Below are 26,845 nucleotides of genomic sequence, written 5' to 3' on the forward strand. Positions count from 1 at the left end.
TTGAAAGCCACCGACGATTGTGACGAATTTTGAATTTCGAGCGTTCGATTTCATCACTCGAAAATCTGTGGAAAACGGTATCGTCTTGGGTCGTCAAGACGATACCGTTTTCAGATATTCGAGTGATGAAATCGAACGCTCGAAATTCAAAAATCGGCCCCCAGGACAGGACTACTGCCGCCGTTACTGATTGGGTAGAGTCAGTCCATGAAAAGTCAGCAGCGGATTTGATAGCCCACGCAGTGCACGTGTTATTTTAAACGTCAAACTTCTATGAAATTATGACGTATAAATGACACTTGCACTGCGTGGGCTATCAAATCCGCTGCAAACTTTTCTTGGTCCGACTCTAGTCAAAGTTTAATGCAATCACGAAAAAAAATCACATCTTTTAAAATAGCACCCTGCATATAGTTTACGAGTTTACCTATCAAAGTAGAGTTTCTTATTTGTTATAACTAAGCCATAATACAAAATAAAACATATTTTAATTTCAAGCTACGTGCTTTACATGGTTTAAAATTTAAATAATATTATATGCAAGTAATACTTGCCTCAATTTAATAGCACATAATTTGTAAATACACCACAACAGGCGTACCACAATAGCAGTGAATAACTTAAATATCCCAGTGCTGTACTTTCTTCCAATAGTTGCCATCTTCAACCTTATTCCCTTGTAATAGAGGTGTCAACTATTAGTTAGGCTGTCAAATACTGTCTTTTACCATCATGAACCCTAAACATTTATTGGGAATATTTGTTGTTCTTCAACTCGTTGTTAATGTGTTCGCTTTTATTAATGAATATTTCTACGAGTTTGGTAAGTTTTAGTCGGGTTTAGTAAGTTAAAAAGGATGACTCACGCTAGACCGGGCCGTGCCCGGGCCGAGGCGTCCCGACATGTCATTTTCTATGACAGCTGATCGGTGATCACGTGGTGCGTTCCATAGAAAACGAAGGTCCGTTAGCTCCGGCCCGGCCACGGCCTGGTCTAACGTGAGTCATCCTTAAGTATACCTACTGCCGTATTCGAACTTCAAGATATTCACAAGAGACGACACGTACTAGATCCATTCTAAATACGTTATAGTTTAGATATCAACTAGTTCTCTTTTGCAGCGCAATTCGGGCAACCAATGTCACTTTTACGTTAGATAGAGTAAGATATCTATTAGATGTGAATTGGATCTCTAAGTCATATCCTGTGGAAATCGTTCAACAGTATCTCCAGAATCGCGCAAATGTCAAATTTGACAGGTTAGATCTTAATCATATCGTTATCGTATCTTAGTGATGTCTAAAAGATGTCTAATAGATGTCTATTTCAAAATCCGAATCGGGCCCCTAGGCCTGATGACAAATTTTGAAAACCCTTTTAATATCGTCTGTACACTTGTATTAGTTCCGAAAAACACTATATTTCAGTTATACTCATAAGATTTCACATAGATAATTGCATTTTATTATAGCTAGTTTAAACTTCGCGCTAAAACGCCTCGCATGCCATTTGTGACGTCATCATTTAGTTGGTGGTAGGGTTGTAAATATTGTTTACATACTTACAGTTACGAATTTCCCTTGAATCCGAATGATATTGTTAATTCAGCACCATATATTACGATTAGGGATGATAAATACATTACAAAAATTTATCACAATAACTCATTTTACACAAAAACTCTCACACGGTTGCAGTTTAAGATGAATTATTTAGATACATGTAAATTTTGAGTGAAAATCACCGAACGCCGGTTTTACTTTTTAATTTTTCATTTTTTCTAGTTACGACAGCCAACATGGCAATGATAGTTCCATTCAGCCAAATAATTAAAAAAGTTCGTTGTTGAAATATCGTATTATTTAACATTTTATTTAAATAATAACAAATAGATATCTACTTTATATCGTGTAATAATATTTTTTGGACGTAATAAATGTTTAGTGGCGAAATAACATTTTTTTTGCACCTTTCGAACTCTTTGGTGCCCACGTATAGATTTCGGTCAATGAGGTTGTCTATGTTGCTCTAAGAAATATGTTATGGATTGATGACGTCACTGTTTAAAACGTTTCTGATTGGCGTTTCAGTAAAAATGGCCGATTGGAGAATTTTGCACTTTTATTTTATTGAATATATTAATAATCCTTCAGTTTATAGTGAGATTGGGCCATTTTTTAGAATCATATTAACATATATGTTTCGTTGAAACCATTATTTCCATGATTCTTTGTTACTTGCAACAGGCCTATTAAGGAATGTTATTAAGTGCCACTTCGCACCTTGTCACAGTGACAATTAACATGAAATGAAAGTAGTATCCAACCGAAGTTACGGCATAAAAATCATGTTTCGGCCGAAGTTTTGGTTTCGGCCAAAAAAAGCCGAATCTTTCGGCCGCCCACCAGTTAGAAGCCGAGCGTCAGGATTCGGCCGAACAGAAGGTTCGGTTTCAGAAAAAAGTCCGGTTTCGATCGGACACTAGGTACACACACTAGGGATATTAGGGACGGATGCAGAGAGAGGTGACCCTCCTGCATAGACTGATTGTATGCTGGGGGTATCACCTCTCTCTGCATCTGACTGTACATGAAAGGATCTCATTTTATTGTCACTGACAAGGTACGAAGTGACAGAGGTACGGTGCTAATGGAAGCCTTTATGTCTCTAGAGTTAGATCAAGAAAAGTATGCAGCGATTTTGATCGCCCATGCAGTGCAAGTGTTATTTATACGTCATAACTTCATAGGAGTTTGACGTTTAAAATAACACTTACACTGCGTGGGCTATCAAAATCGCTGCAGACTTTTCTTGGTCTAACTCTGTGTTTTCCTCAGTCCGTCCCCGTCCCTCCGTCTCATGATTCTTAAAATGGTTGACAGTCTAAATATGGTTGAAATGTATATGTCGGCGGCCGATAGTAAGATCAGGCATATCGTGAAATTCCTAGGCATATCGTGAAACGTGAAAATCTTTGACTCCTTCCCTGAGTCGACGGAGCCCCGCTACGCGGGGCTCCTATTTCTGGGCAGTTTGCCCTTCGGGCATCTGAAGCAACCTACCTATCTATTGAGTTAATGTGACTATCGTCAAAACATTACACAGGAACATTACGATCTGCCTAATCGTACGATCGGCCTACGACATATACAGTGTGTACCTATTTATTTTGTGGTTGACACAACAAGCCTTTTTGCCTTTTTCATACAAAAAAGTACGTCGCTGTAAAGAAAATTAACCATGTTGACGAAAACTGATCTTCGTTTCATGTTTATTGCCTACAGGTAACAAGGAAGTCGGTAAACAAATTTACACAAAGGATGGTCTAATTCATTTGTTTCAATATAACAATTATGTTGACGTACCCGTAAGTCCTTACTTACCATTACGTATGAAATATACGAGTAGATAGAGTAGGTAGAGTCTGTGCGGAAAGAGGAGAGTCGTGAATATATGAGATTCGATACACTCTACCATTCTACGACTCTTCTCTTTCCGCACAAACTCTATGCACATACCTACATAAAAAAAATATCACTGTTATCAGACGTAACATAAACAAAGGGCTAAGATTTAGCCGCATTTTTAAATTATAATTGCATAATATTATTGTTAAACCCTTTTTGAAAATATAAAAGCTGATACAAGGGGCTCAAAATTAATCAAAGCTTTGCCGTGTACATAAATATGTAGAGATAGGCATATATTTTATAAATCAAGTAATTAGATAATGTAGGTAGATACTTTTTGTAGTCTCATCCGCTGCTGATAAAAGATAAAGATAAAGTTAAAAATATTTATTTGCAAAAATGTAGTGATTAATGCTGATTTTATTACCTAAGTACCTACACACAAACGATGCCTGCAAATCTGCAAGTCTGTGAGATTTGGGGGCATAGTCAAGATGACAATCGTACATCAACAAACGCCAAACGAAAAGAAAAAGTGTATCGGGATGACAGATGCTCCGAAAACTTACGTGACTATTTCCATATAGGTATTATTTAAGATTGTCACATTGGCTAGGCCCCCTGATGATTTATCAGTGGGATCTATAATGAAGCAACTCGTACTCCTCAGATGTTTAATTTTGACAATTGGTGATCATTTTTAACTATAGAAACCTTCGCTTCGTTCAGGATTAATTTTGTTCCCTTGTGACACAATCTACTATTTTCAGACTACGGATAGGTTTGGATTTCCAAAAATGTACTGTCACCGTTTTCAAATTAACAAGTTGGTTATTAATTATTCCAGGTTCCACCCAATACGGAGGTCACCTATGTTTCAGTGAGAGTAAATGCTATCAATCCCCCGAAAGTGGATTTCGACAACGAGAGCAAAACCCTGAGTATAAAGTTCTCATTCTTGGAACTACCTATTAGTTCATACTCGCTTTTCGTCAAAGGAACACCTACTGCAGGATGAATACGAATTAAATGTATACGAATTATACGATCATTGTCTTCATTTCTTGTGAGTTTCATTAATACGAGTAGAAAAATATTCTGAACATACTCGCGTACCTTACCTTGTACCTTTGAACGAGTTTATTATAAGTACTTAGGTAGAATTATCGAAGAAAAATCGATACACCTTAGGTTAATACAATAATGGTTTCTTTTGTAGTTATAAATTACTAGCCATGAAAAACTAAGTCAAAAAATTCAAGACATTTATTTTTATTGGTAGGTAACTTTAATTGTATTAACTAGGTATATAAAGTAGACGAATTTAAGATTGACAAGTTAAAAATTATCAGTCTCTAAATAGTTAAGAGTCTGTGTGGAAAGAGAGGAGTCGTGGAATGTATGGGGCCCAATACTCGCGTACATTCCACGACTCTTCTCTTTCCGAACAGACTCTACCTGTACCTACATGATAAGGTAACAGATACTAAAATTACATTTTAATTAGAAGAAACTACTACTTTATAACAGTTTCGGGTCACATTTATTAATAGCCCTAGTTAGTTTTATTAGAGAGCTGTCTTCTACGATCCGGAGGCATCAGCTCTTAATACTTATCTTCTGAGGTCTCTCCAGAGAAAGACTCTTTAGATTTTCCGGAAGAGTTCTCCGCTGTCTCTCCAGAGATATTCCTCATAGTCTTCTTGGTATCCTCTGCGGTTTCTCCAGAGACATCCTGCCTGACCATTCCGGAGGAAACCTCCTCGGTCTCCCCAGAGACAGCTCTCTTGACTTTAGTGGAACCTTTGGTGTCCTTTGTGGATTTTCCGGAGACAACCTCCTTGCTCTTACCGGATAAGTTCTCTGCGGTTTCTCCAGAGACAGCCTTGTTGGTATTTCCCAGAGAATTTTGTGTAACAACCTCCTTGGACTTACCGGAGGAATTTTCTGCAGTTTCTCCGGAGACAACGCCCTTAAGCTTTTTAGAGGAGTCCTTTGTAGTCCCTTTGATCGTAACCGCCTTGGTATTTTTATATGAATCTGTTGTGGATTGTTCATAAATCATCCCGCTGATCATTCTTATGATCAAGTCATCAGTGTTGTCGTAGGTAATTTCCTCGCTACTATCATAAGAGATATCTTCAGACATTTCCTCGGAGATTTCAACGGTATCTTCATAAAAGATGTCTCTGATATTCATTTTCATCGGAATAAGTTTAAAAGCAGCTAAAATAAAACCGAAATCATTTATTTATTGCCAAAATAACAAAAATTTGAATGAGATTTTACATTTTAAATCTAAACTGAGTGCATATTTATTTCTAAAATTTAAATTGGGTGCAAACCGACCTTGTCATTAATACAAATCATTAACTTACCCACGCTAGCTATATTTACTGTGATTAGCAGACATAAGAATAATCCTAACAAATATTTAGCAATCATTGTGGCTATTTTTGTATAATTATGGCAAATACTAGCATTAAAACCCGGCTTTTATACTAAAATTATGTCACGCATCTGTCCGGATGTTATTTTTTTCTTTTCTTAAGTATATGAAAATTAAGTTCCATGTTTAATTAATAATTAAGCATGAAGTAGATAATATTGATAAGCACAATCATAAAACTAATGAATTTCTTATGCAAATTATGGCTACCGGAACTTTTTTTAAAATACGGATAAGGCACGGTGTATAGATTAGGTACCTATAGATGATAATCGATATATGGTTTCGTAGCCTTTAGTTATATTACATACTGGTACTGGTTAACTACACTGGTAAAGTACATTGTGATACAAGTGTGCTACGTTGGCACACACGAGGCGATATTGAGCGCGCGAATTGTTAGCGAGCGCGCGAATTGAAAGCGAGCGCGCGAATTGAAAGCGAGCGCGCGAATTGAAAGCGAGCGCGCGAATTGAAAGCGAGCTCGCGAATTGAAAGCAAGCTCCCGAATTGTAAGCGAGCGCGCAATAAGAAAGCCGATGTCTGTAATGACCAATGCACACGTGTTTCATACGACATTTTTCAACACACTTGCGAGGAAAAAACGAAAATTACATATTAATAAAAAAAATTGTTAAAACACTTAATAAAAGTCGAACTGTCATCATATATTACCGCACAAGTGCGATAATATAATAAAAACACACCCGTGTGTAATATCTCAATAAGTTCCACGTTACGAGCAAGTGTATTGAAAAAATATTAAAAAGGCTATAGGTACCTATACAGGTGTGTCCTGTAATACAAGCAAAAAAGTCGCTGAACAAATGTTGGTCAGTCTGAGGAGTATAAGCTACAGTTTAATTTTTTGCTTGTGTAACTTTAATGCATTGATTGTAATGGCCTGCAGGCAAGTAGGATGGCAAAAAAATGCATTGATTACTTAATATGAAAATTAATTTTTCTCAAAAATGGACGGCAAAGTCAACTTTGCCGTTTAAAAAATAGGTCGCGAAGCGCGTAGTTTATGGTCAGTCAAAAATTCAAAAGTTAAAAACATTGCAGTCTCGATTTTGGGACTGCAATGTTGCATACAAATTCCATTATTTGTCGAGTTCCAAACTTTTTAAAAGTTGAAATGGCCATATCAAATGAAGGCACAGGCCCATTAAACAGCCAAACAGATGATTAGTACCGCGACTATTTAGCTGTCTCAAATAGGTTGACGTATTTTCGGCAGAAAAATACACTTCTATTTTTTTATTAAAAAAATAAAAAGGCGGCAAAGCTAATTTTTTCAATTGTTTCTACTTTTTTCTGTGAAAATATATACGTAAGAACGTTGCTTTTGTAAAATATTTCTATGATATTTATATTTCTTGCACCATTTTTGAGAAATGCACTATATATGACTCGGCTGGAAGGCTACTTGCTGGCTTCGGATTCAATTAAACGGACTCCCAAGGTCGTCCGTTTAAAACGAATCCTCAGCCTGCAAGTAGCTACTTCCGAGCCTCGACAATAATGTACTATTTTGTGTACTTGTACCTAATGAAAATAGATATATTAACAAAGATTAATTGTTATTTGAATTCATATCAAATAATTACTAATTAATAAATACCTACATTCATTTATTTATATATTAATATATATAAAAAAATTGTAGGTTTTTACTTTTTAGATAGTTATTTTTTTTGTTTTGACATTATTATTTAGTTTATATTTATATTTAAGTTTAGTTAAGGTAAAAGCACCAATGATCGACTCTGCACCAATGTTCGACATGGCACTTATGTCAAAGTAATAATATAGTTTAAGTTTGACAACGATTTTTTTTCGTTATTCAAAATTAATTCCTGTCACTTTGACCTAAAGTACTTATGTCGAACACTGGCTAAAAGTGTCGATCATTGGTGGTTTTCCCTTATACATTCTAAAATTATTATTTGTTTCATACAAAATAGTTAACTTAATTTAGGTTCAGGATTGCACCCTTAATTAAAATTAACGGCATTAAAAAACACGATAAGTAGTTCGGGATGTCGATGAATAAATTATAGTATAATTTAAGTTTAATAGCAGGCCAAAATTTATCATCTGTCCGGGCTAATATAATATTGAATATAAAATACAGAACAATTAAAATATACTTGCTTGTGATTTTTTCCTTTTAAATTTGTTTAATTTCTGATTTCATTAATAATTAAAGCATGTAGGTAATTTTTTTTCAGTCACCCTATTTATAACATTTTTAACCGTAAAACTCTACAAAAATTTCTTTTTTTCTTCTGTTATTTTTTACAGACTTAGCTATGTATATTATAAATACCCCTACCCTTTTGTATCTACTTATACAAAGCCCGATGCTTTCTATTTATACCCTACCCTATTACAATATATTCAATCTGTTTCTCCTTGGATATCACGGACCTATAATCCCGGTTTTTTGATAGGCTTGCGTGGGGACACAGACCCGACACGTAGAGGCCCCTTTGAGAGCTTTTATGTCATGTAGAACGCCTGCTGGAACCCGTTCACAGGAGCAACAATAGACACCCATGAACCGGTCTCAGCAGGCATTGGGACTATTGTAGAAAAAGTGAACAGTATACCGGTCTATAGATTGAAGTTTGGGTGGACAATGAGACTGGGCTATTGTAGAGAGGTCGGACACCTGCCATAACAATGTTTTACACGTTATCGAGGCAGGCGGTGACTTGCCGCTGACTAGATGGGCCCCTGAAACTGCCGTCGCGAAGACGACCAGGAGCAACATCGGTGTGAGCGGCTCAGGGGTGTCGAGAGGTGTGCGCCGCTTTCTACCCAGTGGCTGTTATCAGCCACTGTGCCAACTCGCGTCTTATGCATCTTTCACTTCCACTCCTGGAGCATATAGCTCTAGCGACTCCTCTCTGGACGGCCAATGAAGGCAAGCCAGAGCTGAGAGTCCTGCGGGTCCCCTTGGGGTCCACTCCGACCGACGAAGACACGCCGGAGACGGAGACCCTGACCGACTCTCAGGAGCACTCGGGTCCGTGGGGTCGTTACTCCCCAACAGCTCGCCACAAGCTGACCTGCGGGCTTACAATATATTATTATTATTATACACTATTATATTATACAGGTTGTGGCCCGTAATAAGAGCAAAAAATCAAACTGGAGTTTCTTTGGAGTACCCAAAGTTACCACCAAGTGGTCCCGATGGTTCAAAATTCTTAATTTAGGAGACATTTTAATCATCAGGTCTATTTTATAAGAAAACTGTGAAGAAATGTTGAAAGATGTGACTATTTAATTAGAATTGCATATGTTTAAAAAGCAATATTGGTGTATTTAATCGGTTTTTCAATAATTATTGATAATGATCGTAAATGTCAATGTCAAGTTATCCGACTGGACACATAATGCCTGCAGTACATTGCTGGGTCGATTAATTTTGTTAGAAAATAAATAAAAAATACTTTTTCATTTTAATTAATTGAAACTATTTGGACTTCATTCCTGATTAGTTAATTAATTTTTAAGGGTCTACTTAATTTTTTTTCTCTTATTACGGGCCACACCCTGTATTACCATTAGGTACCATTCTTCAGCCTGACTGTGGTACCCAAGTAATTAACATATTTATCGGTTTATATTATATACATACTCGTGCAAGTATAATGGGTCATGGCAAATTGTATACGGTTTATTTGTAATTAAGTAATTACGATAGGAAGGTACTTAATTTTAGAGCCGACTATAAATGAGTAACCCTGTTTAAGGAATCTTTCCAGACGCCCATCACCCTTCCATACCTACCTTATTTAACTATTGGTATTGGTAAGTATACTTAAGGTAAACGTACTGGTGCTCGACGCGGTCCCAGTACATGTCATCTTGAAACTTAAGTCATTGTCATTAGAGGTGACAGCAAGCTGTCATCTATTGGGCATTAGCATGTCGAGCACTAGTACGTTTACCTTATTTATATTTTATTTACACGTTGTTTTGGTAGATTAACTTTGATTCTAACATTATTTATTTACGATTTGAAAAAAGTGAAAATGGAGCTTTTTAGTCTGATTTTGTATTTTAAATGTCAACCATTATTAAAAAAAATATCCAATATACCTACATATTTGGGGACAATCTTACACAGATGACCTAGCCCCAAAGAGCCCGAAACTAAGCTGGTACTATTGTGGCAAGGCGACGCAATAACTATACCGGGTGTGGCCTGTAATATGAGCAAAAAATTAAACTGTAGCCTGTACTCCTCATACTGACCAACATTTGTTCAGCGACTTTTAAAAATAACTTGCGATTTGATTTTTAATACACTTTAAAGTTTATTCTAAGACGCAATGTATTGCGAATTTTGTTATGTTTAAGGCGTGACAAGTAACGTCAATCACAATGATATGGCGTGGCGATGGCGTCCATTGAAGATAATATTTATTTTGTATGAAAAATAGGGAGTCTAAATACTTACTTCATAATTTTCAAAAGTTGTTGAACAAAAGTGTCACCGTTTGAGGAGTAAAATCTGTGTTTTAATTATTTGCTCGTGTTACAGGTCACACCCGGTACATGTATTAATAGTTTTATAGAAAAATATATACTTAGGTACATGTATATAACTTAGGAACAAATATTCGTGATGGATGTACAAACAAAGAAATGCCCTTACCGGGATTTTAATCCGGGACCTCTTGCGTCTAGACTGGAATCAGTTTATTTTTTTGGTACATATGTACAATAGTAGTTTGTGTTACAAGGGATCAAAATGATATATTTCCGTCAAGGGCGTACATTGAATCCTGAATGAAGCGATGGATTCTACAATAGAATCCCGAACGTAGTGAGGGATTCTAAAGTAGAATCCTGAGCGTAATAAGGGATTCAAGTGTTAACGCCCAAGACGAAATAATTTTGATACCGTGTGACACATACTGCTTTTCACATCAACTATGAGGAAAATAAAAAAATCTTAGTGTTGACACAATCTGATGCTTAAACAGATTAATTAAGCTAAAAAAAAATATATGCAAAAAAATGTAAAAATAGTGTGCTAGAACAGAAAAGTGTTACTTTGATCCCTCCTAGCAAGGAAGAAAAGTGCCACTTTGATCCCTCCTAGCAGGGAAGAAAAAGCTCTTTTCCGAATAGATGGTGTGAAAAGTTTTTTTTTTACTGTGTTGGTTTTTTCATTCAGCCCGCAACATCATGGGACCGAAAAATTTGCTTACACCGGTACTGGGTCTGCTGATAATTGTGAATTACGTAACTGCCATTCAATGGGATTTCGAGTTTGGTAAGTTCGTTATCATGTCAATCACTTCAACGTAGAGCCGAAACTACAAAAGGTAGAAAGTAGAAATTTGCACACCAAGTTACATTTAAAATGTGTACCAACGTTATAATACTTATAATCATGTAATGCAGGGAGTTATTAAAATTTTAATTATAATGAAGTTTTATGAACTTTTATTCGCTGCGGGACATAATTATACCTTATTTGACAGTTAACACGTCCCAGCAAAAGTTCATATTTTCGAAGTCGATGTTGCGGGTAGAAGCTAATTTTGAATAACTTTCCTTAACTTTTCATGATAATTGGGAAAAATCTGTAAACGAGACTTTTAAAATTGCTTCGAAACGTTGTAATCAAAGGTAACTAAATAAATTCGCGTTTTATATATTTCTTATAAAATCGAGTGTAATGTTTCAGTGTAACATTTCAGGTAAAAAGTACGAGCCGAGCACTTCTGAGCTTACCGAAAAGGAGGGCACAATTGGACCATTCTCGTATCGCAATTTTTATAAGTTAACCGTAAGCATAATCCACTTCAACAACTTAAATTTATCTACTTAGGGCAGCTTAGATGGTTCGATATTTTGTTGTAGACTTTTTTAGGGTTCCGTACCCAAAGAGTAAAAGCGGGACCCTATTACTACGAGTCCGCTGTACATCTGTTTAACAAAATCTTCTCCTTTAACTTTAAAATGGGAAAGTTTCTTAAATTATCAACAATATACACGTAATAAAAACTATAATAACTGCCTGATATTAATAATTTACAGCATTAAAATATTTCCAGGTGCCGCCATTATCTAAGGTCACATATGTCAGAGTAACAGTATGGTCTCTCAGCCCGCCAAAAGTGGATTACGATTGGAACACTGACACTGTTTCCATCGTTTACTCTTTCATACAAGTTACAATCAGCACATTCAAAATTCACGTCGATGGTTATCCTTACATTCTTAAAGACATAAAGGGTTAATAAGGTTCAAAATATATTTCATCTAATTAGTTTCATCATTTCTACTATCTATAGGTACGTAGGTACGAGTATATCAACAGAAAGATATCCACTAACTAAGGCTTCTCCTAAGAAACTTCACAACCACAGTTCGTAGGTACAGTGGTGGATTTGCCCTAAGGCCGAGTAGGCCCGGGCCTAGGGCGGCGAAGTATTAGGGGCGGCACATTGTGACAAGAAATTTGTTGAATTGTGACAAGAAATAACTCAAAATAAACGAAGTTATAAATACACGAATTCATTACCGCTCCCAAAATTCCGGGATATAATTACATATATAAGTAATGTGCCTTCCATTGAAACTTAATTCTAGCAACCCTTTGGGTTGGTTTATGTTTACGTTTACACATTAATTATTTGGGTTCATTAAAGGTATTTAAACATTGTACTCTGCATTATTTTTATTTCCCCATTTTCACCCACAATGCATGAAGAGTGTTAAGTAACGTGGTTCTTAATTTGTAGCCGACTTATTAAATAGGTATTTATTATATAAAGTATTTATTAAATAAAAATCAACTGCGGGCCCGATTTGGATTTTGAAATAGACATCTATTAAACATCTTTTAGACATCACCAAGATACAATAACGATATGTTTAAGATATAACCTGTCAAATTTGACATTTGCGCGATTCTGGAGATGCTGTTGAACGATTTCCACAGGATATGACTTAGAGATCCAATTCACATCTAATAGATATCTTACTCTATCTAACGTAAAAGTGACATTGGTTGCCCGAATTGCGCTGCAAAAGAGAACTAGTTGATATCTAAACTATAACGTATCTAGAATGGATCTAGTACGTGTCGTCTCTTGTGAATATCTTGAAGTTCGAATAAGTACGGCAGATATGTAAAAATGCCAGAAAAATATCGGCCGTCCTCGGTTCCTTTTCCAGTTAGAGATATACCACGAAACTTTGCATTCGAAGGTAAGTATCAGTACATTCAGTATAGCTAGTTTGTTAGTGCACGACACCTTGCACTTTGTGACTATGCGCTGAAACTTGGCACAGTTGATTCTTAGCTGGTCATGAGCAGATACAGACCGGGAGACCTCGAGAGCCACGTCTCATTTAGTGGGGGGGAGGGGGGAAGTTCGACGCCGCCGCGCTTCACTTGGAGCAACATTTCTCTAAAACTATACCTATTAGGGAATGTAATATATCATTTTCGGATAAATTAAGGATGAGGAATCTAGTTTTGGAACAAAAACAATGCACTTTCTAACAAAAAAAAAGCATAAAGTAGAAAAGACTAAAAAACGTATTTTTGATTTTTTCATAATTACCAATTTTTTTTTAAAGTATAGCAGGAATCTGAAAACAAAAAATACAGTCGTAAAGCTACACTTATTACGTTTAAGAAAATATATAGTTTAATATACAAAACTGTTGATAAATGGGAGATAAAAAATAATATTAAGCGTGGGCCAGAGTGATCTCAATACATAATATTATGAATGTGGGAAAGTTACTTATAATTTGTTCTACAATCGTTTATTTTTCTTGTTTTTCGTAAATAACTCGTAAACGGTAGCCCACAGCAAAAAAATATCTTTTACGTAAATAATCTGTTTAAGATTTCTTATAAAATAAGTGCTCCTTTTTTTCGCTAAGGTCAATATTAAAAAAAATATTGAAGGGAGAAAATAAATACTAAGGTCCTCTTTTTTAGTCATTCGTAAATAACTCGTAAAGGATGTCCAATAGCAAAAAATATTTTAACACAAGAATAATTAGCATAAAATTTCCTACAAAAAAGGTTATTCAAACTTTTTCGCTAGGATCAATATTTAAAAAGGGGACCTTAGAATTTATTTTCTCTCTTTAATATCGTTTTTAATATTGATCCTAGCGAAAAAGTTCGAATGACCTTTTTTGTAGGAAATTTTATGTAAATTATTCATGTACTAAAAATTGTTTTGCTATTGGCCTTCGTTTACGAGTTATTTACGAATGACTAAAAAAGGGGACCTAAGTATTTATTTTCTCCCTTCAATATTTTTTTTAATATTGATGGTACCGAAAAACAGTAGTACTTATTTTATAAGAAATCTGAAACAGATTATTTACGTAAAAGATATTTTTTTGCTGTGGGCTACCGTTTACGAGTTATTTACGAAAAACAAGAAAAATAAACGATTGTAGAACAAATTATAAGTAACTTTCCCACATTCATCATATTTTGTATTGAGATCACTCTGACCCACGCTTAATATTATTTTTTATCTCCCATTTATCAACAGTTTTGTATATTAAACTATATATTTTCTTAAACGTAATAAGTGTAGCTTTACGACTGTATTTTTTGTTTTCAGATTCCTGCTATACTTTAAAAAAAAATTGGTAATTATGAAAAAATCAAAAATACGTTTTTTAGTCTTTTCTACTTTATGCTTTTTTTTTGTTAGAAAGTGCATTGTTTTTGTTCCAAAACTAGATTCCTCATCCTTAATTTATCCGAAAATGATATATTACATTCCCTAATAGGTATAGTTTTAGAGAAATGTTGCTCCAAGTGAAGCGCGGCGGCGTCGAACTTCCCCCCCTCCCCCCCACTAAATGAGACGTGGCTCTCGAGGTCTCCCGGTCTGTATCTGCTCAAGACCAGCTAAGAATCAACTGTGCCAAGTTTCAGCGCATAGTCTCAAAGTGCAAGGTCCCCATACAACGGTGTGCAGTAACAAAGCAGCTAGTACCTATCTGTAACAGTTTAATTTTTCTGTATAAATATCGACCAAAAGCATGTCGGGCCATGCTCAGTATAGGTTTTCATGTAGTTACATGTGCATGAGAGAGTAACCTTCGGTTTTTACGTCTTTTTACTAAAGATTTTTTGCAATGACTCAAAAACAGCTGGACCAATCATGTTCGCCATAGTTTTCATTGAAAGTATTTATTAAGCTTTTGCTTAACGATTTTTTGGCCATATGGTTCAAAAGTTGAAGGGGGGCATATTTTTATTCTTTCAGAGTGATTATATATTTACGAAAATATTAACTTTATCGTAAAATGGTTTTGGAGACCCGTATCCGTTTGAAAGACCTATCCAAAGATAAATACCTCACACTAGTCACACTATTGGGTCAAAGTAAAAAAACATATCGACGCTGGAAAGGAGAAATTGGATAAGCGACATTTTCAGAGATATTTAGTTATATACATCGTTGGAATTGCCAGATTTTTCTGCATCGAATGGACTAGGTTTCGTACCCGTCTGACGACTTTCGTGTCGCTTATCCAGTCGGTGATTTGGAGAATCACTGGTACATTTAAGTTACTAAACGACTTACTTTTCAACAAATTTTTGAAAAGTGGAGATTAGATGAAAAGTTATTCGATGTAATGAACCTTAGAGTTTTTTACTTATTTGCCAGTTCAGCTTAACCTTAACTTGGATAATTTTGCCTTATGACAACTAACCTTTCACTGTCGGTTAACTATTTTTACCTGACCGAATAATAGGTTTTAATGTCATATGGATTAATTTACTTAACTGTCAAATGTGAACTATTGACGTTTATCATAATTTACCTAATTTCAGATATGAAATTTTTGTCGTTTATTCCATTTTACCTGAAATTTGTTGGAAGTTACCTAGTAAATTTTTTAACTTAAGTACTTTCTTTTTGTTGTTATTTTTCATAATATCAGAAAATGCCAAGTAAGGGAAAAAAAATGATAAAATAAAATTATGTTAATCTAAGGTATGAAAACACGAGATAATATTTTTTTCTATTTTAGTTTCAAATATAAATTTCCCATTCTTACTGGTACCTCGTAATTAAGTTGACCCTTTTCAAGTAATTTTGATCTCAAATAGAAATGGTACACTTGTTATCTTAAGACTCGTTACATAACTTCTTATTTGAAATAAAGCTATACAAATTCCTTAAACCCTTGGACCCGGGTATGTCCTTAAACTACGTCCAAGACCACCGGTGGACGGGCAGCAGCGTCCCTCAAATTCGGTGTACTCGACTGCGATCGCCAACCCGCCTGCCAAGCGTGGCGATTATGGCATTCACCCCCCATCATGATGAGCACAATAAAACCACGGCCCCGAGGTTCCGGCGACCCCCGGTGCTCTGGCTATGGTAGCGGTCAGGGCATTAGCGGGGTCAGGGGTGCTAAGAATCTCCGGCAAAGATCCGGCTACCCGCCCCGACGACGACTGGCCCTGGTAACACACAACATACGCACTATGAGGACTGACGAAAAGATCTGCGAGCTGGAAGAGGAACTGAGCAGGTTACACTGGGACATTGTAGGGTTATGCGAAGTCCGTAGAGAGGGGGAGGACACGACAACCCTGAAGTCTGGTAACTTGCTCTACCACCGGGAGGGCGACCAACAGTCCCAAGGTGGTGTCGGGTTTCTCTTTCACAAGTCCCTCGTAAACAACATAATAACCATCGACAGTGTGTCGAGCAGGGTGGTATACCTAATACTCAGAATATCCAAAAGATATTCGCTGAAGGTCATTCAGGTATACGCACCGACCTCGTCACACTCCGATGATGAAGTAGAAGCTATATATGAGGACGTAAGTAGGGCCATACATACTTCTAAAACCTACTTTACTGTTGTTATGGGGGACTTCAACGCAAAGTTGGGCAAGAGAAGCGGGGATGAGTTGAGAGTGGGGCAATTTGGGTATGGGCAACGGAACCCTAGGGGTCAGAGGCTGGCCGACTTTCTGGAGAGAGAGGAACTCTTCATGATGAACTCTTTCTTCCAGAAGCCGCCTCACAGGAAATGGACCTGGATGAGTCCTGACGGTTCCACGAGAAACGAGATAGACTTCATCATGACCGACAAGAAACGGATATTCAGTGATGTCTCTGTGATCAACAGGGTAAAGACCGGTAGTGATCACCGAATCGTAAGAGGCACACTGAATATCAATATTAAACTTGAAAGGTCCAGCCTGATGAAGTCTACGCTCCGACCTACTCGAGCCCATGTTCATAACCCTGAAAGCTTTCAACTCGAGCTCTCTAACCGCTTTGCTTGCCTAGAGAACTTGGCTTCAGTGGACGAAATCAACGACGGGCTAGTGGAAACTGTCCGCACAGTAGGGTCTAAGTTTTTTTAGACCCCGCCGTAAAGATAGACCTCAGAAATTGACCGAGCAAACCTTAAACCTCATGGCTGAACAACGCTCGCTACAGTTGCAGTCTCCCGATGACGCGGAGTCATATAGGCAGCTCAATAGACGTATATCTAAGTCCTTGCGACATGATCTGCGTCTCTTTAATACTAACCGTATTAAAGAGACTATTGAGCGAAACCAAGGCTCCAAGGTGTTCGCAAAGGACAAGTCTATTGGGCAAAGCCAGCTGACAAAGCTGAAACGGGAAGATGGCAGCATAGCGTCGAGCAAAGCGGAGGTTTTAGGTGAGATCGAGAGGTTCTATGGACAGTTATACACTTCGATCGCAAAGCCCGTTGACAGCTTGGTAGGAGATCCAAGAGCCAAGCTGTCCCGACATTATACCGAAGATATCCCGGACATCAGTCTGTACGAGATTAGGATGGCCCTGAAGCAGCTTAAGAACAACAAGGCGCCGGGCAAAGACGGAATCACTTCAGAGCTTCTGAGAGCGGGTGGAACACCGGTACTTAAAGTCCTCCAGAATCTCTTTAATTCCGTCTTGTCCGAGGGCATAACGCCTGAAACATGGAATAGAGGCGAGGTGGTGCTGTTCTTCAAAAAAGGTGATAACAACCTATTGAAGAACTACAGACCCATCACGCTTCTGAGCCATGTCTATAAGCTGTTTTCAAGGGTCATCACGAACCGTCTCGAACACAGACTTAATGACTTCCAGCCTCCCGAACAAGCCGGTTTCCGAAAAGGCTATAGTACCATAGACCACATCATATGCTGCGGCAAGTTATACAGAAGACCGAAGAGTATAACTTGCCATTATGCTTAGCGTTTGTGGACTATGAGAAAGCCTTCGATTCGGTGGAAACATGGGCGGTGCTTGAGTCTCTTCAGCGATGCCATATTGACTATCGGTACATCGAAGTGTTGAAGTGTTTGTATAGTAACGCCACCATGTCGGTCCGAGTACAGGAGCAGAGCACGAGGGCGATTCCATTGCGAAGAGGCGTAAGGCAGGGAGACGTTATCTCTCCGAAACTGTTTCGGAGAGATAACCTTCGGTTTGCCGACGATATCGTAGTCATGGCAAAGTCGATGGAGGAACTCAGCATGATGCTCGATGACCTCAACCGAGTTTCACAACGGGTGGGCTTGAAAGTGAACATGGACAAGACGAAACTTATGTCAAATGCCAATGTTGTGCCCATCCCAGTCTCTGTTGGGAACTCGGTACTCGAAGTTGTTGACTCGTACATCTACCTAGGACAAGTAGTCCAATTAGGTAGGTCCAACTTCGAGAAAGAGGTCAACCGCCGAATCCAACTCAGTTGGGCAGCGTTCGGGAAACTACGTAATGTCTTTTCGTCCGACATACCTCAGTGCCTCAAGACGAAAGTCTTTAATCAATGTGTGTTACCAGTGATGACTTACGGCTCCGAAACGTGGTCTTTCACTATCGGCCTCATCTCAAAACTCAAAGTCGCTCAACGAGCTATGGAGAGGGCTATGCTCGGAGTTTCTCTACGTGATCGAATCAGAAATGAGGAGATCCGTAGACGAACTAAAGTCACCGACATAGCCCACCGGATTAGCAAGCTGAAGTGGCAATGGGCAGGCCACATTGCACGCAGAGAAGATGGCCGATGGGGTCGAAAAGTGTTTGAGTGGAGACCACGGACTAGCAAGCGCAGCGTAGGACGTCCACCCACAAGATGGACAGACGATCTTGTTAAGGTCGCCGGAAGACGCTGGATGCGGGTCGCTTCCAACCGGCACGTATGGAGGTCCAAGGGGGAGGCCTATGTTCAGCAGTGGACGTCTTATGGCTGAGATGATGATGATGATGAAATTCCTTAAAGGGTATTTTTTTATATGCATAGGTATGACAATCATTTCCTTGTGGTTGATAACTATAAAACTCATAGAATGTAAATGTATCCTAGGTTGAATGTGTCGCATAAGCAGCTATCGAGTTTGAAATTGCTCCTTAATAAGTGATTAGATAATTTATCTTGATTTGTTTTTTGACAAATTTTACGTATATACTTTTTTGCTTGACTATAAAATAAGCATACTTTGCAATAAGATAGTTTTTACTCGATCAATTCTGACAACAAATTTAGCTTGGAGTTTTTTACCTGACTAATTTCTTGTGAAACATGTCGGTAAGATAAATTTACCTAAATTTATTTTTACGACCATTTTGCTTAAGCGCCACTAAATTCTTAAATAACTCATTTGAAGGTAAAATAATAATAGAATAATGTAGAATACATCACTATAACCATATAAAATTTCTCATTTAGGAAATTCGTCATCATTAGGAATTTTAATGATTTTTTTTTAGAAAGTATTGCAGTTTTTTGGCTCCCCCGTAAAGTTAGCTGCATGTCGCTTATCCAATTTATCCTTTCCAGCGTCGATATCGTATTGGAGGTACCCTAATATTTTTTTGTGGTTTTTATTTTACTGTTCTGTCGTGTGATTCGTGTCGCACATTTAGCTAGTGGGTTCGATTCCCGGTTCAGACAGGCGATTATTTAAAAGTCTTTGAATGCAGATCGTATTGTTTTAAAAATAAACCTGAAGTCTTCTTGTTTAAAATTTCCTAAGTACTTCCCCTCCATGTGGCAAAGTCGTTGGACGCCCTGTATGTATATACCTACTTATACAACCATAACCACTTAAGGATGTTGTTATAGGGACTAACTGTCTTTATACATTAAAAATTCATCGTAGTTATAGAACGAGCGCTCAATAAGCCAGTGTTTTAGACGGCACTTAAACCTATGCAGACTTGTGGCCTCAGTTACAATGCTTGGTAACTTGTTGTAGACCGTGGGGCCCATAACGTGAGTTAACTTGGACGACTTCACAAGTTTGCGGCTAATACCTACAAGCTTGTTAGCGTTTCGCGTATTGTACTCGTGTACCATTGCGTTCGTTTTGTAGGACGTAAGGTGTTCACGCACATACACCGCCACCTGCATTATTAACACTGCGGGTAATGTGAGAATGCCCAGTTTTGTGAACAGTTGCTTTGCCGGAGTATCAAGCGGTACTCGTGAGATGGTTCATATGGCGCGTTTCTGGAGGCGAAAAACTCTTTCCCACTCGGCACAGCGTCCCCAGAGTTCCGCCCCGTACTGTATTAGGGAGTGAACTGTGGCAAAATAACACGCGCGGGCAACCTCCGGAGTCACAGACCCGACAACTCTACTAAGGGCAAAGCACGCGCTTGCTACTCTACTGCACAGTTTGTCTACATGCCGATCCCACTTCAAGCACGAGTCTATCTCAAAACCCAGAAAAGCTGTAGCAGTGGTTTGTTCCAGCAGCGTTCCATCGATTTCAACAGCCAGCGGCGCTGCTTGGCGACCAGATAAATTAAATTGCATGAAGTGCGTTTTCTTAAGGTTGAGAGCTAAAGCCATTGGTTCTGAATCAATAAGCAAGCTGCGCCGCTGCCTCGTTCAACGCCTTCTCAACGCCATCTCCATTCGGACCAGTAACAATCGCAGCAACGTCAACGTTTCAACGTTTGTCTGCGTGGAATGCTGATGATGATTGATAAAAACTATTATATTCCATGTCCTTCCCCGGGCCTAAAACTATCTCCATACTAAGTATATTTCATCTTCTAAGCGGTTTAAGCGTAGAGGTAACAGACAGACAGATAGAGTTACTTTCACATTTATAATATTATAGTTCTTTATCCTGACCATGGTACCCAAGTAATTAAAATTTTTCATGGGTTTATTATGCATACAAACATAATGTGTGTAATGTCATGCCGTGTTTAATATGGTTTATTAGTAATTATGATAGGAAGGTACTTAATTGTAGAGCGGACTATAAATGACTAGGTACCTAGCTCATTTTAATTAAACTTTCTAGACGGTCATACCTACACCTTATTTAAGTATTGGTAAGTATAATAATATGATTACCTTAAATCAGGTAATTCAGTTCCGATTTTGCCTTTTAAATAATAGTTTATATTTTTTTGAATACAATATATTTTTAAACTTTTTAAACTGTTAACTACATTTATTTTTACCTCACAAAGGATACATTTAACAATAAATGTACAAAACTTAAGAAACTTTATATTTTTATTAATAGTAATAAACAATTAATATTTAGGGACAATTTCACACAGATCTAACCTAGTCTCAAACTAAAAAATCTTGTACTAGTGTGGGTACCTACTGGGCGACGATATACACATTTACTCGTATATAACTAGATATATACATGCGTACAGTCACCTGCAATAATATGTTACACAATGAAGGCCGCAAAAATATCTGACACGATCTTATTTGTAGAGCCATAAGAACGTGTCACATATTTTTGCGGCGTTCGAAGAGTAACATATTACTGCAGGTGACTATACCTATAATATAACATAGATATACCTATTAGATAACATCCATAATTTAGGAACAAACATTAATCGTGACTTTATTGTATCATTTGTTTACATTCAGCCCGCAACATCATGGGGTTGAAAAATTTGCTTACGCCGGTAGTGGGTCTGCTGTTAATTGTGAATTTCGTAACTGCCATTCAATGGGACTTCGAGTTTGGTAAGTATCAAGTTTCTTATCAATAATTACCAAAGTGACCACCGCTAAAACCTTAGGAAGGGAGTCATTAAAATTTTAATTATGATAAAGTTATAGTCGGCATATAAAACAAATTAAAAACCCTTATAAACAAAAGTCCCCCACCGCTTTTTTTCCGCCGCGTCTACATGTCTGTCTGTCTGTATGTTCGCGATAAAGTGTATATAAAGCAGTGTGTTAACTGCACATAATTAGGCAATAAAACACTCGCGTGATGTTTTTATGAAGTTCGCTTTTGTTTTGTCTTTCAGGTAAAAAGCAGCTTGTGAACGCTGCCAAAATTTACGAAAAAGAGGGCACTATTAATTTATTCTCATATCGCAATTTTTATTCGGTTACCGTAAGTATAATCCACTTGAACAACATAATTTTATTTAATTAGATCAACTGAGGTGTATGATTAGGTACATATTTTGTTGTTGATTTAAAGGGAACTCTTATAGTTTCGTCACACCCGTCTGTCTGCCTGTATGTCACAGTAATTTTACTCTGAAACTATATAGAAATTTGGAATGCATTTAAAAAATATTAAAAAGCCTTTTTAGACAATGTTTGCGTAGCAGCACGGGGTCTGGGGGCCGATTTTTGAATTTCGAGCGCTCGATTTCGCCACTCGATAATCGGTGGAAAACGACGAAATGCTAATTTTTGAAATACGAGCGATAGAAATTGGGAATCGAGTGGTATTGATTACTCGTTTACAATTCTATTAGTAGAATTTAATTGCCTAGTAATGGAGATATTATTGAATGAAATATACGAAATCGAGCGATCGAAATTCAAAAATCAGCCCCCTGGTAGCTCCCGCAATGCCCCATTTAAAAATTCACCATGGATTTGAAAATATACAAAACTAATTATGGGTTTTTTATTTAGTATCCCTCTGTATTATATAATACTAATAGGTGCCTGATTGATGTGTATTGTACAACGTTTTACAGTAAATACATATGGCCCTTTAAGTCATTGACATAGGCCACGTATCGTCCTTAATCCCGCCATAGGGCGGTAAAGTAACACCATATGTACTGTAATAATCATTTACAGCACATTTACCTACTTTTAAATGTTTTCAGCTGCCGGTGGGCATGCAGGTCTCATACGTCAGAGTAACAGTGTGGAGTCTCAGCCCTCCAAAAGTAGATTATGATGAGAACACTAACACCGTTTCTATCGTCTACTCTTTCATACAAATTACACTCAGCACATTCAAAATACAAGTCGAAGGTGTTCCCTTCTATCTTGGCTCTAGTGACGCCTCCCATGTATCCCTTAGCAGCGGTGAACCCTCGAGTAATGAAGTAAAGGGTTAATACTGAAGCTTAAAAATATTTTTCATCTCATCGGTCTTTTTTTAAAAGGGTTCACCGACGGTGCACAAATAACAGTTTCTGGTAGAGAGTGGAACTCCACATATTCACCACACAATTCGGCAATTGTATATATTTTAAGGTGCAAAAATGTAAGCATATCTTTGACGTCGAGTACATTAATTATTTGGGTTCATTAAAAGTGTTTTTATCATTGTACTAACTTCTATTTTTATTTCCCCATATTTACGCACAATACAAGAGGAGTATTGATTTATTGATTATTAGTAGGTAGGTACCTACCGTAAAACCATCCAAATATAGTCAAATATTACATCTAACTATAGTCCACTTTTGTTTTGGTTTTGTCCGAGCTATTTCTCTCCTTCATTAAAATAGCTTGCTTCAGAACTGCATCATTCAAATAAAAATATAGATGGCCCGATTAGGTATAAATTTTGGACTAAGGTATACTTTCAGGCCAGGTAAGTGTATTGCTGATGTACTACCTACATATTCCTCACACAGTAGATTAAGGAAGATTGTTGAGTGCTATCTATCGTTCGCCAACAAACTGTCATGCAGTTTGACGAAAAAATATGTGTAATGGTTATTGCTGTGTATTTTTGTGCACTCTGGCAGCAGAACATTGCAGTAATACTCCCTATTGTGTAAATAATAAAAAAACTTGAGTAGTTGGGTGGTTTATGGTATGATAACGTATTTTTATGGTTCCGTACCCAAAGGGTAAAACGGGACCCTATTACTAAGACTCCGCTGTCCGTCCGTCCGTTCGTCCGTCCGTCCGTCCGTCTGTCACCAGGCTGTATCTCACGAACCGTGATAGCTTAGACAGTTGAAATTTTCACAGATGATGTATTTCTGTTGCCGCTATAACAACAAACTAAAAACAGAATAAAATAAAGATTTAAGTGGGGCTCCCATACAACAAACGTGATTTTTGACCGAAGTTAAGCAACGTCGGGCGGGGTCAGTACTTGGATGGGTGACCGTTTTTTTTTTGCCGTTTTTTGCATTATGGTACGGAACCCTTCGTGCGCGAGTCCGACTCGCACTTGCCCGGTTTTTTTATGGTATGGTAATAGCCGACTAACCTAGAATAGAATACCTAGGTTACTTTATATTTACCTGTCTGTCTGTGGATAGCCTGAAGCCGATTGGAAGCCATGGGCAGGTATTGTAGTAGCGACCAGACGGATGAACCGATTTTGATCTCATATTTTGGCTGAAAGGTATGTAGTTTAAAATCTACTTAGTTTAAAGTAAAGTTTGTAGTTTAAAGGTACCTATGATCAGTTGTGTACGTTCTTCAATCAGAAACATCAATTTTTACACTGAAAGATGATCCATAACAAATCCAGATCAAATTCGTAATCTGTTAGTACAATCAGAATTGCCTCCCGTTATTATATTGCTACCTGTTGGTATAATTTGAAACAAAGATATGTGTTTTGGATATTTTAATACAAATAATAAAACAAATATTTTCGTTATTGACGACAATAACATCATCAATAAGAAGAAAAAAATAAAGGTAATAATGTAAATTTTCGATTTTTACGTCCAAAAGTGTACAAGGGCAGGATCATTTTCTTGCGGTTGTTCACCAGAAGTTATGCACTATTACTGTAAGGGAGTTTTCATCTATAACTGCGTTGGTTAAAAAGGTGAGGCAAGAAGTTCAGTTGGCTTTTCAACTATGGGTGGTCTAGTTACGAGAACGCGCGTTGATGTCATCGTGACGCTCGCGCTTCGACTCGCTGTGGTCGCCCGAGACGCGCACGCCAGCCGACGTGCCCGCTTCCTCATGCTCGCGCTTGCAGGGCGGCGCGGTCGGCGCCGACTGCACCAGCCGCCCCACCATACTCCCGCTCCTGTCCTTGCGTGGGCGCGTCCACTCGTGCGACAACACCCGATCCAGCGTTAAACGCAGCGTTATATCCGGCTCCAGAATATGACGCACGATCGACTTCGACGCCGTCGAAACTGTGTCCCGTATCCTAGATCTGAACACCCAATTGCGTGACATCTGATCCTTCAATAATTTGCGCAAGTTGGAGTCATCGAAAGGCATGGATGCGTTCAACATGATGAACAGAATTATTCCGAGGGACCACACGTCGGCGAGCTTTGGATTGTAAGGCGTACCACTCACCACTTCCGGAGCCGCGTACGCAGCAGAGCCGCAGTAAGTCTGGCTGAGCACGCGACGATTGTCTCCATCAGTACAAAATCTTGCGAAACCGAAATCGGCCAGTTTCACATTGAACCGCCTGGACAACAGTATGTTTTCACACTTTAGATCACGATGCGCTATATTCTTGCTATGTAGATACTGGAGTCCACTTGCCATCTGCCGGAACCACAATTTAGCCTGGTTTTCGGGTACGACCCCATTACGCTTTATAAAATCTAACAAGTCGCCGTTGTCGGCGTAGCGCATAAAGATAAACACTCTCGGGCCTCGCTGCAAAATACTGTGTACTTGAATGATGTGTGGATTCTCGATTTTAGTTAGGATGTCGAGTTCACGAGGGAAGAATTTTTCTAAAAAATCACGAGGCGCTTTCTCCTTGTCGAATATTTTACATGCCAGTTGCATCCGCTTAGGACTGGACGCATCGCAATACTGGGCTAGGTGCACGGTGGCGTAGGATCCCTGCCCGATCTTCTTTCCGATGAGGTAGCCTCGTTGTTCTAGGGCGTTTACCTCAGAGCTTCGAGGGCTCAGGCGCTCAGCCATTGAGCTCTATCGACTTTATCCTAACCCGTTTAGGATACATTGGACATCTCACTGCTGACGATATGCTCAAGGTTTCTAGGCACTCCTGTCAAAATATTTGCTCTTCGCTTGATACAAATTTTCAACACCTCTCATTAAAGAGAGTAAATAAATAAAAATAATTATATAACCACGCAAAAGATTTAGTCAAATATTACGACATCACAAAAAATTTGGATAAAAATAACGCTTCCACTAGCAAAAATCACAAAAGACGTTTTGCTACATGTATAACTTTTTTCTCTTGTTTCTAAAATCAAAATGACTTTTTTCAAACCAGACGTTTTTTATTGTAAAAAGGTTTATTTACAATTTATTATAATATTTTTAAACCGAACGTATCGCTTTGTTTCGCTTTGAGCCATGAATCTAGGATATACCTGGATCTGGCATGAGTGGTGGGGGTAACTGACAGAACGGGATAGTCTTATGTATCTTTCAGTAGGAGTAGCAGCGAAAGAGCTATTATTGTTTGTCCTTGTCACAGTCTCACATTTTATTTGTTCCCCACCTTTTTTTTTTGTATGGATAATGGTGGGCAACAAATCAATTCGACCAATCACAGTGTCGCATTTGCGTATGTTTTGTCCCTCACGGAGGCACGCGTATACCACTTCTATACGATCCTACCTTCTATGCTTTGAGCTTTCGGAAGCCGGTGTTGCTCGAAGGCTAAATTATTAAAAAAATCATAAATAATTTTATTTTCTGGCTGAAAGCAGTGGACACCGCCTGCGCCAAAGAGTAAAGTAAGTATGCCTGCGCTCTAGCGCGAATTTATCACTTGCCACCCCCCCTCACACAACTCTTTCG

The 26,845-nt window shown here is 38.0% G+C and overlaps 4 protein-coding genes and 2 long non-coding RNA genes across 8 annotated transcripts in view; 3 read left to right on the top strand and 3 right to left on the bottom strand.

Annotated features, from left to right (window-relative positions):
* LOC134799486 (uncharacterized) overlaps positions 1–26,845 on the bottom strand; it is a 458,421-nt gene that overhangs the window by 362,088 nt on the left and 69,488 nt on the right. The gene's annotated exons all lie outside the window — the stretch shown is intronic.
* On the top strand, positions 589–4,474 carry LOC134799451 (uncharacterized). The gene is made up of 3 exons (XR_010145413.1): positions 589–823; positions 3,286–3,368; positions 4,259–4,474. It is a non-coding gene; the product is annotated as an uncharacterized LOC134799451 (long non-coding RNA).
* Positions 4,663–5,950, bottom strand: LOC134799450 (uncharacterized). Its single transcript, XM_063771848.1, has 2 exons — positions 5,790–5,950; positions 4,663–5,637 (listed from the first exon to the last, which is right to left on the bottom strand). Exons 1-2 carry the CDS (start codon positions 5,854–5,856, stop codon positions 5,018–5,020), a joined length of 687 nt encoding a protein of 228 aa, XP_063627918.1. The 5' UTR covers positions 5,857–5,950; the 3' UTR covers positions 4,663–5,017.
* On the top strand, positions 9,617–12,559 carry LOC134799221 (uncharacterized). Of its 3 annotated transcripts, none has more exons than XR_010145364.1 (4): positions 9,617–9,685; positions 11,061–11,159; positions 11,590–11,678; positions 11,947–12,559. XR_010145364.1 is itself a non-coding variant. In XM_063771606.1 (4 exons), the coding sequence occupies exons 1-4, from the start codon at positions 9,803–9,805 to the stop codon at positions 12,130–12,132; spliced, it is 387 nt and encodes a 128-aa protein (XP_063627676.1). In that variant the 5' UTR covers positions 9,788–9,802; the 3' UTR covers positions 12,133–12,559. The 3 variants fall into 3 exon arrangements, 1 of the variants encoding a protein (XP_063627676.1); XR_010145365.1 differs by having other exon boundaries at positions 9,640–9,689; XM_063771606.1 differs by lacking the exon at positions 9,617–9,685 and adding an exon at positions 9,788–9,815.
* Positions 21,155–23,448, top strand: LOC134799222 (uncharacterized). Its single transcript, XM_063771607.1, has 4 exons — positions 21,155–21,216; positions 21,782–21,880; positions 22,171–22,259; positions 22,996–23,448. Exons 2-4 carry the CDS (start codon positions 21,793–21,795, stop codon positions 23,230–23,232), a joined length of 414 nt encoding a protein of 137 aa, XP_063627677.1. The 5' UTR covers positions 21,155–21,216; positions 21,782–21,792; the 3' UTR covers positions 23,233–23,448.
* Positions 24,696–26,272, bottom strand: LOC134799468 (testis-specific serine/threonine-protein kinase 2). Its single transcript, XM_063771875.1, has one exon. It carries the CDS (start codon positions 25,991–25,993, stop codon positions 24,959–24,961), a length of 1,035 nt encoding a protein of 344 aa, XP_063627945.1. The 5' UTR covers positions 25,994–26,272; the 3' UTR covers positions 24,696–24,958.

Source organism: Cydia splendana, chromosome 18, assembly GCF_910591565.1.
Source record: "Cydia splendana chromosome 18, ilCydSple1.2, whole genome shotgun sequence".
In the NCBI taxonomy this organism is placed as follows: Eukaryota; Metazoa; Arthropoda; class Insecta; order Lepidoptera; family Tortricidae; genus Cydia; species Cydia splendana.